General features: G+C 41.9%; 1 protein-coding gene and 1 long non-coding RNA gene across 6 annotated transcripts in view; one reads left to right on the top strand and one right to left on the bottom strand.

The window, feature by feature from the left end:
- ATP8B1 (ATPase phospholipid transporting 8B1) overlaps positions 1–13,654 on the top strand; it is a 153,082-nt gene extending 139,428 nt beyond the window's left edge. For all 4 annotated transcript variants that reach the window (XM_042239337.2, XM_027960977.3, XM_060405298.1 and 1 more), the window contains 8 exons: positions 637–769; positions 1,263–1,551; positions 5,956–6,179; positions 7,337–7,420; positions 7,841–8,086; positions 8,406–8,544; positions 10,635–10,765; positions 11,929–13,654. In XM_042239337.2, coding sequence (XP_042095271.1) covers positions 637–769; positions 1,263–1,551; positions 5,956–6,179; positions 7,337–7,420; positions 7,841–8,086; positions 8,406–8,544; positions 10,635–10,765; positions 11,929–12,153 — 1,471 coding nt within the window. In that variant the 3' untranslated portion in view covers positions 12,154–13,654. The remainder of the gene's footprint in view (positions 1–636; positions 770–1,262; positions 1,552–5,955; positions 6,180–7,336; positions 7,421–7,840; positions 8,087–8,405; positions 8,545–10,634; positions 10,766–11,928) is intronic.
- The window catches only part of LOC105604550 (uncharacterized), a 20,644-nt gene continuing 10,246 nt past the window's right edge, over positions 10,163–20,560 (bottom strand). For both annotated transcript variants that reach the window (XR_006057781.2, XR_009598173.1), the window contains exons 4-5: positions 18,943–19,296; positions 10,163–12,173 (exon numbers count right to left, since the gene is read on the bottom strand). This is a non-coding gene — a long non-coding RNA (uncharacterized LOC105604550). The remainder of the gene's footprint in view (positions 12,174–18,942; positions 19,297–20,560) is intronic.

Raw genomic sequence — 20,560 nt, 5'->3', positions numbered from 1 at the left:
AAGAGCAGGGACTTGAAGAGAGATCTGCACACCCGTGTTCACAGTGGCATTGATCACAACAGCCAAGAGGTGGGAGCAACTCAAGGGTTCGCTGTTGGATTAATGGACAAACAAAATGTGGTATATCCATACTGTGGAATAGTGGGGCTTCCCTAGTGGTTCAGACGGTAAAGGGTCTGCCTGCAATGCAGGATATCATTCAGCTTTAAAAAGGAAGACTGTTTTGACATATGCTACAACATGAATGAACCCTGAGAACAGTGAAATGAGCCACTATTGACTGAAATAAACCAATTACAAAACAGCATGTACTGTATGATTCCATTATGTGAGTTATCTGGGGTGGTCGTATTCATAGGAACAGAAAGTCAAGTGGTAGTTACCAGGAGCTGGGGGAAGGGGAAGTAGGGAGTTGTTATTTATGAGTATGGAGTTTCATTTTGAAAGATGAAAAAGTTCTGGAGATTAGCAATGTGAATATACATAATACTGCTGAACTGTATACTCGTATAGTTAAAGATGATAACTTTTATGCTAATATGGTTTTTATTGTTAATTTTAAAAGTTTATATGTCAAAATTATCTCCCAGTCAAGGGCGTGTTCATGGTCTTATACACACTTAAATTTTCCCCCAGTGCTCTTCTTCATACAAGGATGGAAAACCAGAGGAATAGAGGGGGAGTCTATGCAAAATTCGTACCCCAAGTGTATGAACCTTTTTTTCCATCTGGTGGAAACCGTGCCTTAATAATCACTGGTTCTTGGTTGGTATGTATCATTAGCATCTCTCCCTTTGGCTCAAACTAAAGCAGGTCATCCTGAACCAATTTTAGACGGTTTCGTAGTAATTACCAATGTTAAAATCTGTTAGCCTATAAATGAAAGGGCAATTTCCTAAGCCTGAGAGTTAATATTATATGATACATAAAATAAGTGATACATACAATAATATATGATATATATATTATGATATGTATATGCTACATATTATATGATCATGCTGTTATATGTAATATTATTATTACATGATATAAACTGGTAGCAGTGGTTACTACTAGTTTGTCAACAGAAAATTTTAATTTTCTCCATCGTACATTTTAAATTTTTCTATAATTTTATAGTAAATATTTTATAATCAGAACAATATCACCAATGACGTAGGCCCAGAAATATCCCTCAGATGATTAAAATCTTGGGAATGGCACTCTTTGATCTAAAACCCCAGACAGACTGTAATCCTTTCCCCTCCTTAATTTCACAGAATGAAATCCTTCTCGAGAAAAAGTCCAAGAGAAGTAAGATTCTGAAGCTGAAGCTCCCCAGGACAGAAGAAGAGCGGCGGCTGCGGACGCAGAGCATGCGGAAGCTGGAGGTGAGGAAGGAGCAGCAGCAGCAGAGCTTCGTGGACCTGGCCTGCGAGTGCAGCGCGGTCATCTGCTGCCGCGTCACCCCCAAGCAGAAGGCTATGGTGGTGGACCTGGTGAAGCGGTACAAGAAGGCCATCACGCTGGCCATCGGCGACGGCGCCAACGACGTCAACATGATCAAAAGTGAGTCTCGCCCACAGGCCAGGGCCACCCGAACCGCCAGAAAGGAAGTGGCAGGACCCCTCGTTTGGGCCCTTTGACAAAGGCACTCAGCTGTGGCGACGACACCTGTGACCCTGCCCTCAGGAGACTTAGTCCCTCTAGGAGGAGAGTGCAGCAGGCATGACTGTGCTATACACAGCGCCAAGTTTCAGGTTGGCCAAACGGGCCAAAAAGCTTGATCAGATTTTTCCCTAACGTCTAATGGAAAAACCCACACAAACTTTTTAGCTAATCCAGTAGATGAGTTTCATGTGGGTGACCTTAGCCTTGTTTCTTTCTATGGCATATGTTTGGATTTGGTTTTTTGTTTTCTCTTGCTACTTCCCCTCCTGTATTTCTTTAGGGTTTATTGGAAACCCTACTGTATAATAAGTTTTACAAAAATCTCTGCTGAGCTTGGCATAAATTGTTGAATTCTGTTGTTTGGGGAATATTACTCTCCCACACCTAAGCATTGTTTTCTGGGGCTTTCCTCTTGCTGTTAGTAAACTGTTGAACTTCACCATTGGGTGACCTCGTGTGAGCTCAGAGGAACACACTTGGCATTGAAGCAAAGTTCCAATGTGGCCACAACATTCTCCTGACCTCCCAAGGTCTTTTTACCTGTTGGAGGGCCCTAGGTATCCACAAATGAAAGGACTGACTCCTATCTTGTGGAAACAGTTTTGCTGGTATTAAAGCATTCGGAACCAAATCCACATCAGTATGTCTGAATCCTGGTCCTTTTGTTTCCGGGTAGAACTTGTAAAGGGGTATCTTGTAATGAAAATGCCTGAATGAGATCTGAATACTTGCCTTCGTCCTAATACCAACATGCTGTGTCACCCTGGGTTCACGCTCAGGCGTCAGCTTTCTCATCTGAGAACAAGAAAATTGTCTCTGATGTCACCTCTAGGTTTGTGATATTATTAAGGTAAACAATCCGTGGCATGTATGTGCACGTCCTGTAGTGCTGGGTAGCTTAAATGGATTATGTATATGACTAGGCTTTGAAGTCAGCCTATTTTGTAACTCATGCCTCTCTTTCTTTCCTTAGAGTCTCTTCCTCCTCCTCCTTGATATATGCTAAGAATATTCCAACTTTATCTTCCTCAACAGAAGTCGGCTCTACGATGTACGTCTTCTTGTTTCTTTACCTTGTGCGTGTCTGTGGCCTCTCTCATCCTGCCGTGTGAATGGCATTTCTTGCTCTGAATCGATGCTTCTTTCCTCTGCAGCTAGTTCTAGTTTATTTTCCATTACGTACCTTAACATAAATGCCTCTGCCAAAACAGTTAAATAACTCAGTTACTTACTTCAGTTCTTCAGTTATAACGAAGACTTATAGATACTGGGGAAAGGGGATCCCCTTACAGACTTCCCATCTGATTATATGAGAGACTTGAAAACTCTTTTGTTCCTCTGGGTTCACGAGTTGATAACAAAAGGGATCGCAGAGAATCAGCATAGATGAATCTCCTAGAGACTGTTTTTTCTTAAGTGGTTTTAAGCATTTTATTAAGCTGTGTTATATGGTAGATGCTTTTATATATAATGTAGAAGGCATCCTTTGGGGATGAAAGTCAGAAAATCTCAGGTCTCCTTGGAAGTCCGTAGCTTAATCCAAGTATTGTTAAGTGCCTCTTTGAACTTTGTGAAAACTCTTTATCTCTTTTACCTGCATCAGGAACAAGGTACAGAAAGAAATCATTGTTTATAAAGAAGTACAGTGGAATTTAAGTGCCTACAAAAATCTGACCATTTCCTAATATGTTTCATGGTTAGTGATGTAGTCCAGTAGAAGTGGAGGGAACTGCAGTCTACCAGTGCTGAAGCTGAAGCTCCAGTACTGTGGCCACCTCCTGCGAAGAGTTGACTCACTGGAAGAGACTCTGATGCTGGGAGGGATTGGGGGTGGGAGAAGGGGATGACAGAGGATGAGATGGCTGGATGGCATCCCGGACTCGATGGACGTGAGTCTGAGTGAACTCCGGGAGTTGGTGATGGACAGGGAGGCCTGGCGTGCTGCGATTCATGGGGTCGCAAAGAGTTGGACACGACTGAGCGACTGAACTGAACTGAACTGAGCAAGGACCCAGGGACCCTCAGAGGCTGCCCGCTCCCTCCTTTGTGCCTGAAGATGGCTGGTAGGTGGTGTTTTACTTGGCCGAAACCCTGAGAATGAATAAGAGGCATTAAAGAGGCAGGAAGAAACTATCAGTTTGTTAGGGAATTATGAAGCAATCTACTCGGAAGGTATTTAAAACCACATCTGAAACTTCCGGAAAATCTAGATTTCATTTTCAGGAAAACACAAGCAGTGTGGCCTTATAAAGTCTATCTGCTTAGGTGCCCTGAGTCACCCTGTGAACTGTGGCAGTGTTCACTTCATATACTGTCCTTGGTCTGCACTGCAGAGGCTGGCCAGGATGTCACAGCCTAGCACAGAGGCTCCTTGTCCTTGGCTCTGAAAGAATCGCAACATTTCCCTGTTACTTGTTCAGGAAAGAAGGCCATGGTTTGGTAGGAAAGAGCAGTCTGGCAACCATGACTGGTCATTAAGAACTATTTCTGTGTTTAGAAAGAGATCATAAATATTGATTGAAATGCAGTTTATTATTATTATTATTTTTTTTTAGAGTTGCAGAGTGTTATTTAAAAACGGAGGTTTTGGACAAGTCACTGTGTTAATGTCTCGAATTTGTCAGACCTTGTATTCTGCAACTGGGGCAGGGGTTTTGGAGCTTCTTTTAGTTGGAAACTGCTGAACTGGCAGACACTTCTCAGGGTCTGAGCAACAGCAGACTGTGTTCTCCAACACATGTTCTCAAAATGATCTCACTATTTGTCTTCCATGACTTTTAAGACCTAGATCAAACTCATAATTCTCTAAGTGGAACATATAATTTAATGACTATTGGAAAGATGGATAAAACTGGAACTATTATTTTTATCCATTCTGGAAACCTTCCTCCCCTTAAAACGACTGTCTGTCCTAAGGTCTCAGTGGGCCATGAATAAGCCTTTGAAAGTTTAATAGTATCTAAGTTAAAACACTTTTGATTGCAAGTCTTGGAGAACAATTAAAGTTAGCATAAGAGAAAAAGAAACCTAATTTAAAAGCTACAAATATGTGCTGCTCAAGGAGCAAGGCCTCTGGATAATGCTAGAGCCAAAAAGCAGTACCAAGAACCCAGAGTCTGTCTCCCTCATCCCTTCTCTCAGTTCAGTTCAGTTGCTCAGTCGTGTCCGACTCTTTGCGACCCCATGAACCACAGCACACCAGGCCTCCCTGTCCATCACCAACTCCTGGAGTCCATCCAAATCCATGTCCATCGAGTTGATGATGCCATCCAACCATCTCATCCTCTGTCGTCCCCTTCTCCTCCTGCCCTCAATCTTTCCCAGCAGCACCATCCTTTTTCTACATTACTTTATTTCTCAGTGCCTCAGAAAGAAGTATATCCATCCTACAACTCAAGAATTTACATGCTAACATTCCAGACAAACACACCCAAATCCTAATTCCAAAACACCAAGAGAGACTGAGGGAAACAAATCCCTATAGGTACTCAAAGTAGGAAGTGATTCATACAGGGGACTGGGTGCTCATAGAAATTCTGGATGGACTGAGGAAGGTTGGTTCCAGGTGGTGTCTCCAAGTCTGGGTCACTTGCCAGAGGAGTTTTTAAGAGTTGAGGCTCCACTGAAGAGCTGTCCTATTGAGAAGCCCTCGCAGTTGTTTATCAGCATCCAGGAAGCTGGGGAATGGCTATATGGAGTCTGTTGCAGGAATGCCAAATAGGGAAGGGATGCTGGGCTCCCATCTACTTCTGCTTCCAAGTCACAAGTGGGGCCAAACAGGCGGAACCTAATTCACCAAAGAGGACCTAGCTGCAAGGGAGTCTGAGCAATGTAGGGGTTTTATTTGCTTTCCCACCTCTCTAATTAAAGTAAAATTTTAGAATAAAGAATGAGAGCCAAATCACAGTAACTACCACAGATTATATATCTGCCCAAGGCTGACTCAGCTGTGGCCAGGGAGGCAGGGAGACACAGTGTATACATGGGTGCCTGGGGCTCGCCCTGTGGTTGGGAAGGATGGCTTATGAGCTGGGCAGATAATCCAAATGGAATTCCTCACCCATTGAGATCCTTACACAAATATTTATGGAGGCCCAACCATGTACTCTGTGTAGCAAACTGTACCTGTGACTTTTGAGTTCAGAAGCTGGGTGTAGAGGATTGTGAGCGATAGCTTTCACATTTATTGTTTCATAAATGTCAGATTTTTTTTTTGTATTGCCATAGACACAGTTTTATCATCTCAATGTTTTGCTTTAAAATAAGCTTACGATTCACAGTATCTGCTTCCTCACTCCATAGCTGCCCACATCGGTGTTGGAATAAGTGGACAAGAAGGCATGCAAGCGGTCATGTCCAGTGACTATTCCTTTGCACAGTTCAGATACCTGCAGAGGCTGCTCTTGGTGCACGGCCGGTGGTCTTACATCAGGATGTGCAAGTTCCTACGATACTTCTTCTATAAAAACTTTGCATTTACTTTGGTTCATTTCTGGTACTCCTTCTTCAATGGGTACTCTGCACAGGTAATATACCACCATCATCATTACTATTAAATGAGTAATGCTTTTCTCTTACAAGAATAAAACTTCTGAAAAAAAATTTTATATTTTTTCCTTCCATGTTCACAGTTTTGATGCTCTTTCTCAATAATTGAGATATAAATCAATCACATTTCTGAATTTTCTAAAATGTTTCTGGTGCTTTGAACTTAACTTTGCCTTAAAAAAGGCAGGATTTGTTCCTGGCCTGTTGACTTTTGTGTGTCTTTGCCTTCACCTTAGTTTTTTTTTCCAAGTCATCTTACCTTTAGTGGTAACAAATTGTTCAGCTTTGAACAAACTCTTCAGATTTAAGTATAAAATTATATTGTAACTAAAGGGATTATATAAATTTCAGGTGATCATAGACCCATTATGTCTCCATTGCTGTTGGTTTTAAAATTTTTTTCTTTTGCTGAAATAGGAGTGGGAACATATCTAACATGTTAAATTGGTGATATGGCAGAAAAACACCATTAGTAAAATATGAACCTAAGCCAGTGCCTGTTGTCCAAACCTCTTTGATGCTATGCCACAGACAACTGGCATAAGAGGAGGGCCGATGTAGAAACTGGGCCAGAAGGTCTTGAGCAAGACTGGGCCTTCTTCCTGCTTCTGTGCAGGACTGTGCATCAATGTTGGTGCTGAGCCAGCCTGTTTCCTCTACCCATCCTCATCCTCCCCCCACACCCCGAGGGCTGGTGTGTGCACAGTCTTGCTTATCCCTTTCGGAAGCCTCTTCCTTATATTCAAAATGTTTTAGATAATGTTTAACTGGAAATGCTGAACCAGCAAGATAAAAGCAAAGTTCAATGGTACATATGTACTTTTGAACCAGTTGGGTATAATCTAGTTCATTAATAAAAGAGGATGAACACGGATTTATTTTCCAGCATTTTTCAAACAGACCAGATCCTTTTCCCCACTTATTTGAGGAGGGAGATGATTGTGAGAAGCCCTTTGATTCTGCCCACTCCATCCAAACAATCTCATGCCTACTGCGGGCATAGCTGGCTGGGGTAGGGGGGCAGGCGTCCTCTCCTTGGGGATGTCCCTGCTTTGAGAGGGCAGGTGCATGTGTGTTGACTAGCCTGGCAACGTTTCTTGGTCGGTGACACACAGACCCTGTCATCCCCTCACAGACCGCGTACGAAGACTGGTTCATCACCCTCTACAACGTGCTCTACTCCAGCCTGCCCGTGCTCCTCATGGGGCTGCTCGACCAGGTAGGATCCCGGTGCAGACAGGTATGCTCTGCACAGACTGAGCGCCTGTATCAAAGCACACATTTCAGTGTCTTCTCTTGGTTTTCACTTCTTTCTGAGTGAGCCCTATTATGTTTCTGCTGTCAGGCAACAACCATTGTGCTTCTGGTTTATAGAAAGAAAAGATTTCTGTGCCTGGATTGAATCCATTAACAAGTTTGTTATCCTCATTTTGGACGCTGAGGTTTTCTTGTTAGATACCTAACAATATAGTATGTCTCTATGATAATGACTTACACATTATTCAGGATTTATCTTTAGTTTCTGCCTTCCTAAAACTTAACAAGTCGCAATTCTTTGTGAGGTACAAGTTGTAACGCATGTATCTGAGTTCTTCAATCCTGACAGGTGGTACACTCAACTCCGTGTTTTCCCCTTAAGGACGTGAGTGACAAACTGAGCCTCCGCTTCCCCGGCTTATACGTGGTGGGACAGAGAGACTTGCTGTTCAACTACAGGAGATTCTTCATCAGCTTGCTGCATGGGGCTTTAACCTCGCTGGTCCTCTTCTTCATACCGTACGGCGCCTATACGCAGACCATGGGGCAGGATGGAGAGGCGCCCTCGGACTACCAGTCTTTCGCCGTCACGATTGCCTCTGCTCTCATAATAACAGTCAACTTCCAGGTATGTGGCTTTAGCTGACCATGTCCCAGACCTACTGGTACTGCATCCACTTCTCTGTGTAGACCAGCAGGCACATCCGCCTGGCTCCCACTCTCCCTCCAACTGAGCCTCTGCCGCTCTGCAAGTATGAATGGATGCTATTTTCATCCCTTATAACAAACGTATTTCCTATTTCTTGCCTGAACCAAGAGCAGCTTTTGATTGTTCAGAAGCCAAATCATGCCTAAATTGCTGAATTCTATTTTCAGAATCCTTAGATCCTTTATTTCTTGCTAACTCCCCAAAATGAATGCTCTGTTTTTCTCTGGTTTCCCAACAGATTGGCTTGGATACTTCTTATTGGACTTTTGTGAATGCTTTTTCAATTTTTGGAAGCATCGCACTTTATTTTGGCATCATGTTTGACTTTCATAGTGCTGGGATACATGTTCTCTTTCCATCTGCATTTCAATTTACAGGTTGGTATTTTCTAAATTCCAAAAATAAATAAATAGAAAAATGTCATTAATTTAGATTCTGACATGACTTCAGGGTAAGGAAAAATACGAAGTGTGAATTACTGCAAATAAAAATTAATGTCCTTAAAAAAAAAATTAAAAAAAAAAAATGTCCTGAGTAGAGACTGAACGGTGGTTAGTGGCTTGGAAGCAGGGTAACATGATGGGAGGAAAGCAAATTAAAATAACTTTAAGCTATAACTGTGCTTTTTATTTCTTCCATAAAATCTAATATTGGAAGGTTACTGGGAAACTAGGGATACATGTTTCCCAATATAGTACATGCTGATAGTATGATAGTTTAATTTTTCTAAAACACTACCTAGAAACACATAATAAATTTTGGGGTACATTTTGATTTAGTATTTCCACATGAGGAATATACCCTAAGATGAAACACACCAAATTTTGGAAAGGTAATCTATACAAAGATTGTATCACTACAACACTTCTGTCTTTTAAAAACTGGAAATAACCCAAAGACCTAAGAATATCAAATTAGCAAAAGAAAATTATGATGGAATTCTAGAACTTAAAAGTGGATTGTATCATCAGAAATATGCAGAGAGAGCAGTAAGTAAACTTATGAAAAACAATAGTTTACAGCTGTAGAAAATAAGACAAATGGACAAATGTTAGAATGAACTAATATCATAAAATTTATAAATAGCATAAATTAGAATTTATGAACTTGCTATGGATAGTGTAGCTTGGATTCAAAATGGAAAAAAAAGTGCCCATAAACTTGTTTCCCTGTAAAAGAATTTTTTTTTAATGACCAGTTGTTTGGTTATAAAAGGCAGTAGCTGTGGTTAAGAATCCACCCGAAATGCTGGAGATACAGGAAATGTGGGTTCAGTCCTTGGGTCCGCAAGTTCCCCTGGAGGAGGGCATGGCAATTCACTCTAGTGTTTTTTGCCTGGAATATTCCAGGGACAGAGCAGCCTGGCAGGCTACAGTACATGGGGTCACAAAAAGTTGGACATGACTGAGCACATACGTGGTAATAACCCTTTTCTTATTGGAATTAAGCTCATGTTTTTGTCTGTGTTCTTACTGTGACTGTATTTTAAAATTTTAGTACCCAATTACTTAGGGTATTCCCATAGGGAGTGTTTTTTAAACCCATACACATTTATCAGTGTTAAAACCACATTTAAACAATAAACACTATTATTTTTATAAACTCACAGTATTAAGTACAGAAAATATCGTAACAAATTTGGCTCAGTTTTTAAATTAAGTACTGTGTATATATATATACCTGCTTGTATTAACAGAATTTAATTGTTACTTCCTCTGACATAAAAAACTAGAAGCCGAATTCAGTGGAAAAAGCCAAGCTCTAGCTGGATGGATATGGATTTTAATTCAGGAGTTGCGTAGCTAGTTCTGTTACTTTGGACCAATTTTTTTTATTAATACTTCTCCCCTATTTGGTTTCTTCATGTAGTGAAGACAGCAATACTCACCTCTCAGAAGTGAGTAAATGGTATGATCTATATAAAACACCTAGCATAAGGCTTGCCCACAAAGAGTAGCGCCCACTGTTAATATGTGGAGATTCAAACCAAAGGTATAAATTGGAAAGTTCTTTTTTAAAAAATTTATTTTTAATTGAAGGATAATTGCTTTACAGTATTGTGTTGGTTTCTGCCATACATCAACGTGAATCAGCCACAGGTATATATAGGAAAGTGCTTTTTTAGGTTCTTGGAAAAAAAAAAAATCCAAAGGTATAAATTGCCTACCTTTGCATTTCTAATTAATTCAGTGCCAACAAATGTACCTTTTTCCCTTATTTATTCACTTATATACATCTGCCTTGTTCCAAAGAATTTATGATCCTACCTCTGCTTTGCTTAGTCTGGTTTTAAAATGTTCATTTTAAACGAACATCACCACAATGAGTGGTGATGGAATGTTCTGGGGAGGGCAATCTGTAAAAGTTTACCAGAGAGAATCCATTTGTGGACTGTGGAATATTAGCCATGCCCTCCCCTCCCTGGGATGAAAGGACCATTGTGAGTCATTCTCTGTCCTTTTTCCAGGCACGGCTTCAAATGCTCTGAGACAGCCATATATTTGGTTGACCATCATCCTGACCGTTGCTGTGTGCCTGCTGCCCGTTGTTGCCATTCGCTTCTTGTCAATGACCATCTGGCCATCAGAAAGCGATAAGGTATAGGAAAAAAAACAGACTTCTCCTAACTCGGGAGTGCCTCTCACAGAAATCAGAGCCTTTCTCCAAAGCAACTTTTCTGCAAAATTCTCAGCTCTTAGGAAGTTTGGTCTGCTTTTAGGACTACTTCTCTTTAACTCCACCATGCAAACAAGTCCCTTGGGAATGGTATTTTTATTTGCTTATTTTTATTATTAAAAAGGAAGAACAGTATATACATCTACCCTCTCAATTTAGCAATTATACTATTAGTATTTTGCCCTGCATACAGGTTGGGATTTTTTTTTCCCCCATTTAAAGACAAATGTCACCTCTTATAGCAGGATCCTTTGAGCTGCAAGGATCAGGAAGACGGCTCAAAAGGACTCTGTGATAACGTACCACCTCCACTCACAGAACAGGCTTCAGGGTCAGGCAGTGAGCAGCGGGCTGGGTTTCTTTCTTGCTCTCTCCTCTGCTGTGTCCACTGTTTGCTTCATCTTTCTGAAAGATGCCTACAGCAGTTCCTGGCACTGCATCCTGCCATGTCAGTATCCAGGGGAAGATTACAGACAGATTTTCCTGGAGCTTTCCCTTAGGATCCTGGCGACTTTGGGAAGGGCTCACCATACTCCCTTCATGTCTCTTGAGCCAAAATTAGGGCACATGCCCATTCCTGGACTAGTCAAGAACAAAGGTATCAATCAGTCCCACCCTGCGGGTGGAGTCCACATCCCAGGAGGAGTGTAGCTGTGAGGACGAGGAGGAGGGCACCTGGATAAGCTCCATCTCATCAGAAAGGAGGGGAGAGAAGCTGCCAGGCAGCAAGGAACCTTCATGTCCTCTGTATCTCCCGCCCCCACTGAACAGAGTGGGCATTAAACACCCAGAGACACTAAGGGTCTTTTCTAAAACTGGGCCAGTCCCCCCTGTGCACTGGAAAGAGCACCAGTTGAGGAGTGGGAGTCCTGGCTGCCCTGTTTCTAGCTCTGAGAGCTCGCAAGCCTCATGGAACCTCTGCCTCCGCTTCCTCCTCTCTAAAGCCAAGCTGGAGATGCCCACCCCTCAGAGAGGCGGGTGTGGGGTCCCAGTCAGTCAGGGGCTCCCTCTGCGGGCAGAGACCCGCGTTTCCATTCGGCCTCCGGGCTCTCCCTCACCCGGTCCTGCCTCTCCCGCTTCTGCAGATTCAGAAGCACCGGAAGCAGCTAAAAGCCGAAGAGCAGTGGCAGCGGCGCCAGCACGTGTTCCGCCGGGACGTGTCCACGCGGCGCTCGGCCTACGCCTTCTCGCACCAGCGCGGCTACGCCGACCTCATCTCCTCCGGCCGCAGCATCCGCAAGAAGCGCTCGCCCCTGGACGGGGTCATCGCCGACGGGTCGGCGGAGTACAGGCGCACCGTGGAGAGCTGAGGCACCGGCTCCCAGGTGACCTGTAGAAAAACAATCACACTAAGGAAACGTCGTTGTCTTTTTTTTTTATGAGAGACTGGGAACTTTTTGTAAGAAACTGAACTTGTCACGAGGATGCTGAAGACAAGAACCTATTCAGCAAACGACTTGGTTTTGCTGTGGCAATCGTCCAACACACGAAGACCTTTTGAAAAGTCAAGATTATTCAGATGCTGATGTTTTGTTGTGATTCAAAGTGAACATTTTTAACTCCGTCTCAATCTAGGACAAGAGAATTTGAAAACGTCTTCTGTTTCAGTTCAGATGGTATCGTTTTATAAAATTAGTAAGCTCTTCCTGTCTGGGATCTTTGTCAGGAATCTCCCAGAGGCTCCTTTTTTTTCCCAGGAGCCTACCTTACTATAACAAAGACCTTATGATAGTAATGACGGAAGACTCGTGAATGCTCATCTCCTAAAAGCTAAGTGGTCTTTTTCAGAGTTGATAATGGGACTGCATGATTTCATGTTCTCATGTGGATTTAATTCAGCTCAATCAACAAAAATGACTTCACATTTCATAAACACAAGGTCTGAGTCTGTTTCGATTTACTACCCGGTTAAAAAAGTACCTTACGTACGTTTACTCTTACTATTGTATATTATTTCAGCCAGTTCCTATAGAACCAAGTGAGTTTACTGTCTATTGTCGATTTTTAAAAAGATGCATTTAAATATTTATGGTTTTTTTTAAAAAAAAAAAAGCTTTTAAAAACTGAGGGTATCAGTGATAAATTGCAGAATATTCTGCAAAGCTTTCTTTTGAAAAGCAAACTTTTGTGCCTGCCTATGTGTAAAGTGTTTTATAAGGGACATAAAACAGAGACCTCATTCTTTTCTACTTAAGAGAAACGGCTGTTGGGTAGCCATATTCCTAAGGCTAATAGTGTATCCTTCTAAAATTGAAGATAACTTTGGCAATTATGGAAACTGGCCTCAAAGAGGTAAGAGTCATTCATCCAGGGGCTTTTCTCATCCTTTGTGCTTTACACTTTCATTTCCGTGTCCCCGTGAGGACACAGAAGTGTCTTCAATAATTCTGTTCCTTACCATTAGGTTGTGAATGCTCACAATATTCATTCCCGTTCCTTGTGAGGAAAGCGCAGTGTGTAAATAGTTCACTGTCCAGGTATAAGCAAAGAATGTGTAGCTCTTTATTCTATGGAAGTGAATTTCTGGAAGTTTACAACTTTTATCTTGTAAATAAAAAATTGTAAGGTTATTATTTTTTTTTTGTAAAGAAAAGTTAGCTTGTATAATTCTGTCCGTTTCAGATTTCTCTCCCATTTTGCGAATTGTGGGAAAGGTCGACAATGCAAATGTGTCAAAGACTTCCATGGTTGGGTGCAATATTAATTTTAAAATGCAAATTGTTTTGGATAAATTATTTCTATATTCTGTAAATCTGAGATTAATGTATATTTTTGTTTAAAAAATAAACACTTTGGTAAAATTGGGGGGAAGTACAATCTGTTAAAGTATTTCTTTATTTAGGCCTGCCTGGTTTCTAAAGGAACCACAGGGGTCCTTTGTGGTGAGAAGTAAGCTGCAGACAGGGTACTAAGTGTAGGGGCGAACTGGCTGAGACAAGAGGCTCTGACTACAGAGTCAGAGTATGGATTAACAGTTGGTAAGAACAATTGTATCCAGGGAGAGTGCGTCTTAGGATATGAGAAGGGGGACAATTCATCCAAGTGACCTCAGCTCTCTGGAGGTAAAATAAAAGCAACAGTAACCCCTGACCAAAAGCAGGGGCTGGGAAGTGGGGAGACAAAGTTCAGAAGTACAGGGTGAAGGGCTGGCAGAAAAATAAGCAAAGGGAAACTATCAGGATGCCGAAGGGCAGGAGAGCAGGTAGGGACTGGGAGGGCCAAGTCTGACACACGGAACAGGTGGTCAGCTCCTGGGCAGGAAGGCAGGCTGGGCCCCATTAGGGAGATGGCCCGTCTCCCTTGCAGAGGAGGAGGTTCTTTGAAGGACAGAAATGGAGGACTTTGGTGGGGGGGTATCAGTAGTAGCAGCAGGTGATGAGAGAGTTCTAGTTCTTGGGGTGTTTTGTAAGGTAGGACATCAGGACCCCGCTCTCTGCTCTTCTATACCAGGTAGCCTGCTTCCGGAGCAGAATTTCATGTTGGCATCAGGGCAACCCACTGGAAGTGGGGCGATGGGGAGGAGACAGACCAGATTATTAGCCTCTGTAATAGAAATGGTATGAGAAAACCTGAGCAGACCTGGGGGATGGTCCCTTAAAAAAAAAAAAAAAAAAAAAAAGGCCACTCTTCCTTAGGATATGCTACTGTATTTAAACTGGTGAGAAACAAATGTTTCTAACAAGAGAGCACCACCTAAAGGTTCCTGCTGACACTCAGGACCAGAAACTGTTGAGTAAAGACAACTGCTGGAGAGAAAATGGTTCTTAAGAGCGTCCGGCGTGATAGCAAAATGTACCCTGATGGAATCTAAATGTTTTAACAGTTGCTGCCCTCATATGATGTGAACGAAGCTTAGGAAAATTTTAAGACAGCTTCTAGAAGTCTTGTCAGAATCTGCTAGTAAGTTAGAGCTGCAATAAAACTTGTGGTGCCTTTATAAATACACAAAGGCCTCACGAAACACTGAGAGGAAAACGAAGCATTGCAGGAAAAAGCAGAGATTGGGTGAGGCCCTTAAAATAAACACTGTAAAAATAATTTTCTTGACCGGAATACTCATTCTCTCAAAGATTATAAATGTCTTATAAGCATATGAAAACATCCTCAATATCATTAGTCGAAAGAGAAGTACAAATCGAAACCATAATGAGATTCTACTTCACACCCACTAGAATGACTATTAAAATAACGTGACAACAAAAATATGGAGAAATTGTAACCCCCCCCCCCCCATCTACTGCAGATGGAAATGTAAGACACTGAACCCACTCTGGAACACAGTTCGGCAGTTCCTCACAAGTTAAACAGAATTACCAGATGACCCAGCAATTCTCCTAGGTGTGTGCAGTGTGTAGACACATACATTCCCAAACACTGAAAACAGGTACTCAAATACTTAAACACCTGAATGTCCACAGAAGCACTATTTACAACAGCCAAAAAGGTAGAAACAGGGTCTTCCCTGGTGGTCCAGTGGTTAAGAAGCTGCCTGCTAATGCAGAAGACACAGGTTCAAACCCTGGTCCGGGATGATTCCATGTGCCACGGGGCAGCGAAGCCCGTGTGTCACGGCTGAGCCCACATGCCCTAGAGTCCATGCTCTGCAACAAGACGAGCCACCGCAGCGAGAAGCTTGATCAGCCCGACCGGAGAAAGCCAGCACACGGCAGCGAAGACCCAGCGCGACCAAAAGTAAGTAAGATCTTTACCTTTTTTTAAAGGTAGAAACAATCTGGGGCTTCCCTGATGGCTCAGCGGTAAAGAATCCACCTGCCAACGCAGGAGGCCCTGGTTCCATCCCTGGGTCGGAAAGATCCCCTGGAGGAGGAAATGGCAACCCACTCCCGGATTCTTGTCTGGGAAATCCCACGGACAGAGGAACCTGGTGGGCTACAGTCTGTGGGGTTGCAAAAGCATCTGACATGACTTAGTGACTAACCAACAGCAAGAACAACCTAAATATCCACCAACAGGTAAACAAATGGGGTAGAGCCATATAATGGAATACTACTTTGCCATAGAATGAGGCCAGTTTAAGATAGTGACATAGGAAGACCCTGAATTCACTTCCATCTGCAAACACACCAAATCTGTAGTTACACATGGAACAATTTCCTCTGAAAAGAAATCAAAAACAACAATGTGCTAAGGGACTCAAGGAAAAAGACAGCAGGTGGGAAAAGCTGAGACACAATTTTACTGAAAAAGACCACCCCTGGTACCCTAAACTCAGAGCTGCTCCACGAGGAACACAGGCTCTAACTCACATCAGGCAACCCAACATTTAAGGTCTGCACCTGAGACAAGGCCCGGACACATCCAGCTTTGAAAGCCAAAGGGACTCACATCTATAAGACCCAAAGGTCACAGCAAAGAGAAATCGCTATTAAAGAGCTCATCCCTTCAGACTCACCTGCACCAGGGTCCAGCAGAGACGGGGCCAACCGAGATGCACCGGACTTCATGTAAGAGGCTTACTGCTTATGTTCGAGCGTTGGCCCGAGGGGCAGGCCGTCTGGTTTAACACCTGTCTGGGGGCCTGCAGGGGCACCCTCCCAGGACAGAGGCTGGCAGACACCATCTTTGTTGGCTCCCTTTGTCTCACTCCTGCTGGCAGGACACCATCCTTTTTATTCTTTTTACTCTAGGTTTCCTTTTCTCCCCGCAGTTGGCACCATCTTTATGCCCTTCCTATGCTGCAGTCTAGAGCACCAGTGTGTCTCAGGAGGGCGCTTTCACATGTATCTGGTATCATGCTTTACATCACGTACCCTGGTTTTTGTGACTACAGCTTAGGGGACACCCTTGATTATCTGGCTATGGTGCCAAGTGGGGCTTATGCTCAGTAGGTCCCACAGGACTGTGACCAACAGAGAAAGCTTTTTACCAGCTCCCATCTCCAGGGCACAGCAAGAGGCAACAGTCTGTGAAGTCGTACTATGAGAGTCCCACTACCCTATCTCACTCTCTCTTAGTAGTTGACTTCAATACCGCAGTTTCATGAATGGATAGATCACCAGACAAGACACCAATAAGGAGACATCTGTTTTAAACAATGTTAAAGGAAACGGATCTAACAGATACACACAGACCATTTCATCCAAAAGTAACAGAATAGATGTTTTTCCTAAGTGCACACGAAACTTTCTAAAGGGTAGATCATATGTTAAGCCACAAAACAAGTCTTCTTAATTTAAGATGACAAATCATACCAAGCATCTTTCCGTCCATGGTGGTATGAAACTAGAAATCAATCACAAGAAGAAAACTGGAAAAAATCACAAATATGTGAACTTTAAATAAAATACTACTGAACAACCAATGAGTCAATGCCAATGATGTGATATATACACAGAAAACTTCAAAGACTCCACCCACGAAACTGTAAAAACTGTAGAAATAGTTAAGTTGCAGGATACAGTGTCAATACAGCCAACTCTTGAACAGCAAAGGTTTGCACTGAATGAATCCACTTATATGTTACTTTTTTTCAAAAAATACACCATAGTACCATTCGGTCTTGACAGCTGAATCTGTAGATGCAGAGGGCCAGCTGTAAAGTTATACAGATTTTTGACAGTGTGTGTGTGTGTGTCGGAGCGGGGGCGGTACTGGGGGATGTCGGTGCCCAACCCCCGTGGTATTCAAGAGTCTGCTGCTACTGCTCGGCCACGCCTGACTCTTTCTGACCCCATGCACTGCAGCCTGCCAGTGTTCACTTTCTCCACATCCTTGCCAACGTCTGTTATTTGTTGTCTTTTCGACAACGGCCATTCCAACAAGTGGGAGGTGGTATCTCACTGTGGCTGTGATTTACACTTTCCTGATAATTAGTGATGTGAAGTATCTTTTCATGTACCTGTTGGCTATGTGTGTCTCTTTTGGAAAAATGCCTATTTTTTAATTGTTTTTTGGGTTTTTTTTCCTGTTGAATTGTAGGCATTCTTTATATACCTTGTATATTAACCCCATATAGAAAATGACTGGCAAGTATTTTCTCCCAGTGATGTCTTTTGCTGTTCAGGAGCTTTTTAATTTGACATAGTCCCACTTGTTTGCTTTTGCTTTTATTGCCTTTGTTTTTCATGTCAAATCAAAAAAAAAAAAATGATCACCAAGTCTGATATCAAATAACTTACCACTTACATGTTCTTCTAGGAGTTTTATGGTTTCAGGTCTTATATTCAAATAGTTTGGTTCACTTTGAGTTAATTTCTCTGTATGATGTTAGATAGTGGCCGCAGCAGCCTACCCTAACTGACGTAAAATTAACCATCACACTGGAATGAGCAGTGAGCTAGCCCATCAGCAGTGTCCATCAGAGGCATCATCACTTTTTCATATTTATATGCAGAGAAGACATTTAAGCTGATCCCCAAATGAGCAGGTATAACCCTGAAATCTATGGTAGTTTTACCATTGTTTTTGTTTTGTATAAAAAGAAAATCCGTTTTTCTGGTATTTTTTCGGTTGATGTGAAATTCATGTCACTTAAAAGTAACCATTTTAAAGTGTGCAACTCAGGCATTTAGGACATTAGCTCACAGTGCTGTGTAACCACGACATAGATCAAGTTCCACAACATTTTCATTACAACAGACGAAAACCTCATACCCATTGTGCTGGTTAATTTTATGCGTCAACTTGGGTTGACAGATGGCAGAAGGAAGATTAGATTACTGACATGGCTGAACTGCTGACTGACTACCGACCTCCAGACTGCTTCCGTATGAGAACAATAAAGCCTTCCTTGTTTAAGCTGTGTTAGGGTTTCTGCTACTTGTGGCTGAAAGCAATTCTAAACAACACAATGCAAAAAATAACAGCAAATACACAAAAAGAAAGAAGTTTAAAGGAGGGAAAACGGTCTGAACACAATTAGATTAAAAAAATAAATTAGATGCATAATAATTGCGGGAAAGGAAATAAATCTACAATTGTTGAAGGTGATAATGGTTGTATTTTTGGAAAACACAGGAAGGTCAACTAAAGAACGTAAATTCAACAAGACAGTGGGAACAAAACAAACATAAGGATAACTTTCATTCATCAGCAACAACAAACAGAAGATATAATGGGGAAAAGATAGTACTGCTGACCTTTGAACAAGGCAGGGGTTGGAGAGGCTGGCCCCTGCACAGCTGAAAATCCGCATAAAACTTGACAGTTGGGTCTCCGTATCTGTAGTTCCACATCCATGGGTTTAACCAACCATGGACCGTGCAGTACTGACTGCAATATTAACTTAAAAAACCAATCTTTTCTAAAAAGCGGGCCTCCGCGGCTCCAGTCTGTGCTGTCCAAGGCCGGTGTTTGCTGCTACTGTTGTTCAGTTGTGTCCAGCTCTTTGCAACCCCATGACTGTGGCCTACCAGGCTTCTCCGTCCACGGGACTTCCAAGGCAATAATACGAGAGTGGGTGGCCATTGCCTTCTCCACAACTATGTTTACAACTTAAAAAAAAAAAGGATAAAATACTGAGGAATAAAGTTGACAATTAAGATCTATATGAACAAAGCTTTAAAACAGTAGTGAATTCAGAAGAATAGTTAAGCAACCAAAAGCCATGCTGTGTTCTTAGATAAGTTATAACACCGTAAAGAGTGGAGTCTTCCTAGTATATAAAAGGCATACGATCTCTATAAAAATGCCAGTAATTTTCTTTAATAGACAGACTCAAGTTCACATGAAAATTATTACAATAAAAGCCAGGAAACGAAAAGAGAAAGCAATGTGGAGAGACTCCCCCACCATATATTAGATCACAGTATAATTTTAAAAGCAATGTAAACAATGTGATTCTGATGCATGATTATACGTTCTATGGAACAGTTTAGAAGGTCCAGAAACAGCTCCAAACATACGTGGAAATTTACTACACATAAAGGTGAGATCAAAGGTCACTGGGAGGCAGACAGGCTTTTTAATTAACAGTACTGGCACAACAGGAAAACAAACTGAATACCTTACACTACAGTAGAATAAATTTCAAGGAAATAAAAGATTTAAATGCAAAAACAGTCATAAAACCACTAGAAGAAAAACATGAGAAAATTCAAATGTAGACTGAGTAGAGAAAGGCTTTCTACTTAAGACTAGGGAATTACCCGGTGGCCCAGCGGGTGGGACTCTGCGTATTCACTGAGGACCCAATTTCAATCCCAGGTCGGGGAACTAAGATCCCACAAGGCCCCTGGCACATCCAGAACAAAAAAGACTCAAAGTCCAAAGCCTCAAAAGAAAGACTCAGACTAGTAAGTTCAATATAAAAACATAAAAGCCTTCCTTATTTAAAAAAAGTACAAGAAGATAAATGGTAAAGTGGATAAAAATATATTTGCAACTCACGTCAAAAAGCTAATTATCCTAAAAAACAAAGACTTCCTTGGATCTGAAAGACTCCAACAATCCAACAGGAAAAAAAGAAAATATGGGCAAAGCACACAAAGAAATCACAGCAAAAGAAATACAAATGGCTTTTACACGCACACACAAAGATGTTTAAGCTTATCTGTAATAAGAAAAATCCAAATCAAAATGATTTTAGTAGACCACCTTCACCTATCAACTTGGCAAAAAGAAAAAGGTTGGCAATGCAATATTGATACTATGGCAAACAAACCCCCTATTTTATTACTGGTAGGAATATAAATTGATAAAACTCTTAGCAACTTAATCATGTCTATTAAAATTTCAAATGTATATACATTGTGACCT

The sequence above is a fragment of the Ovis aries genome, chromosome 23, assembly GCF_016772045.2.
Source record: "Ovis aries strain OAR_USU_Benz2616 breed Rambouillet chromosome 23, ARS-UI_Ramb_v3.0, whole genome shotgun sequence".
NCBI classification, from domain to species: Eukaryota; Metazoa; Chordata; class Mammalia; order Artiodactyla; family Bovidae; genus Ovis; species Ovis aries.
Note: the sequence above shows the minus strand (reverse complement) of the source record. Positions and strands in the feature narration are given on the sequence as shown.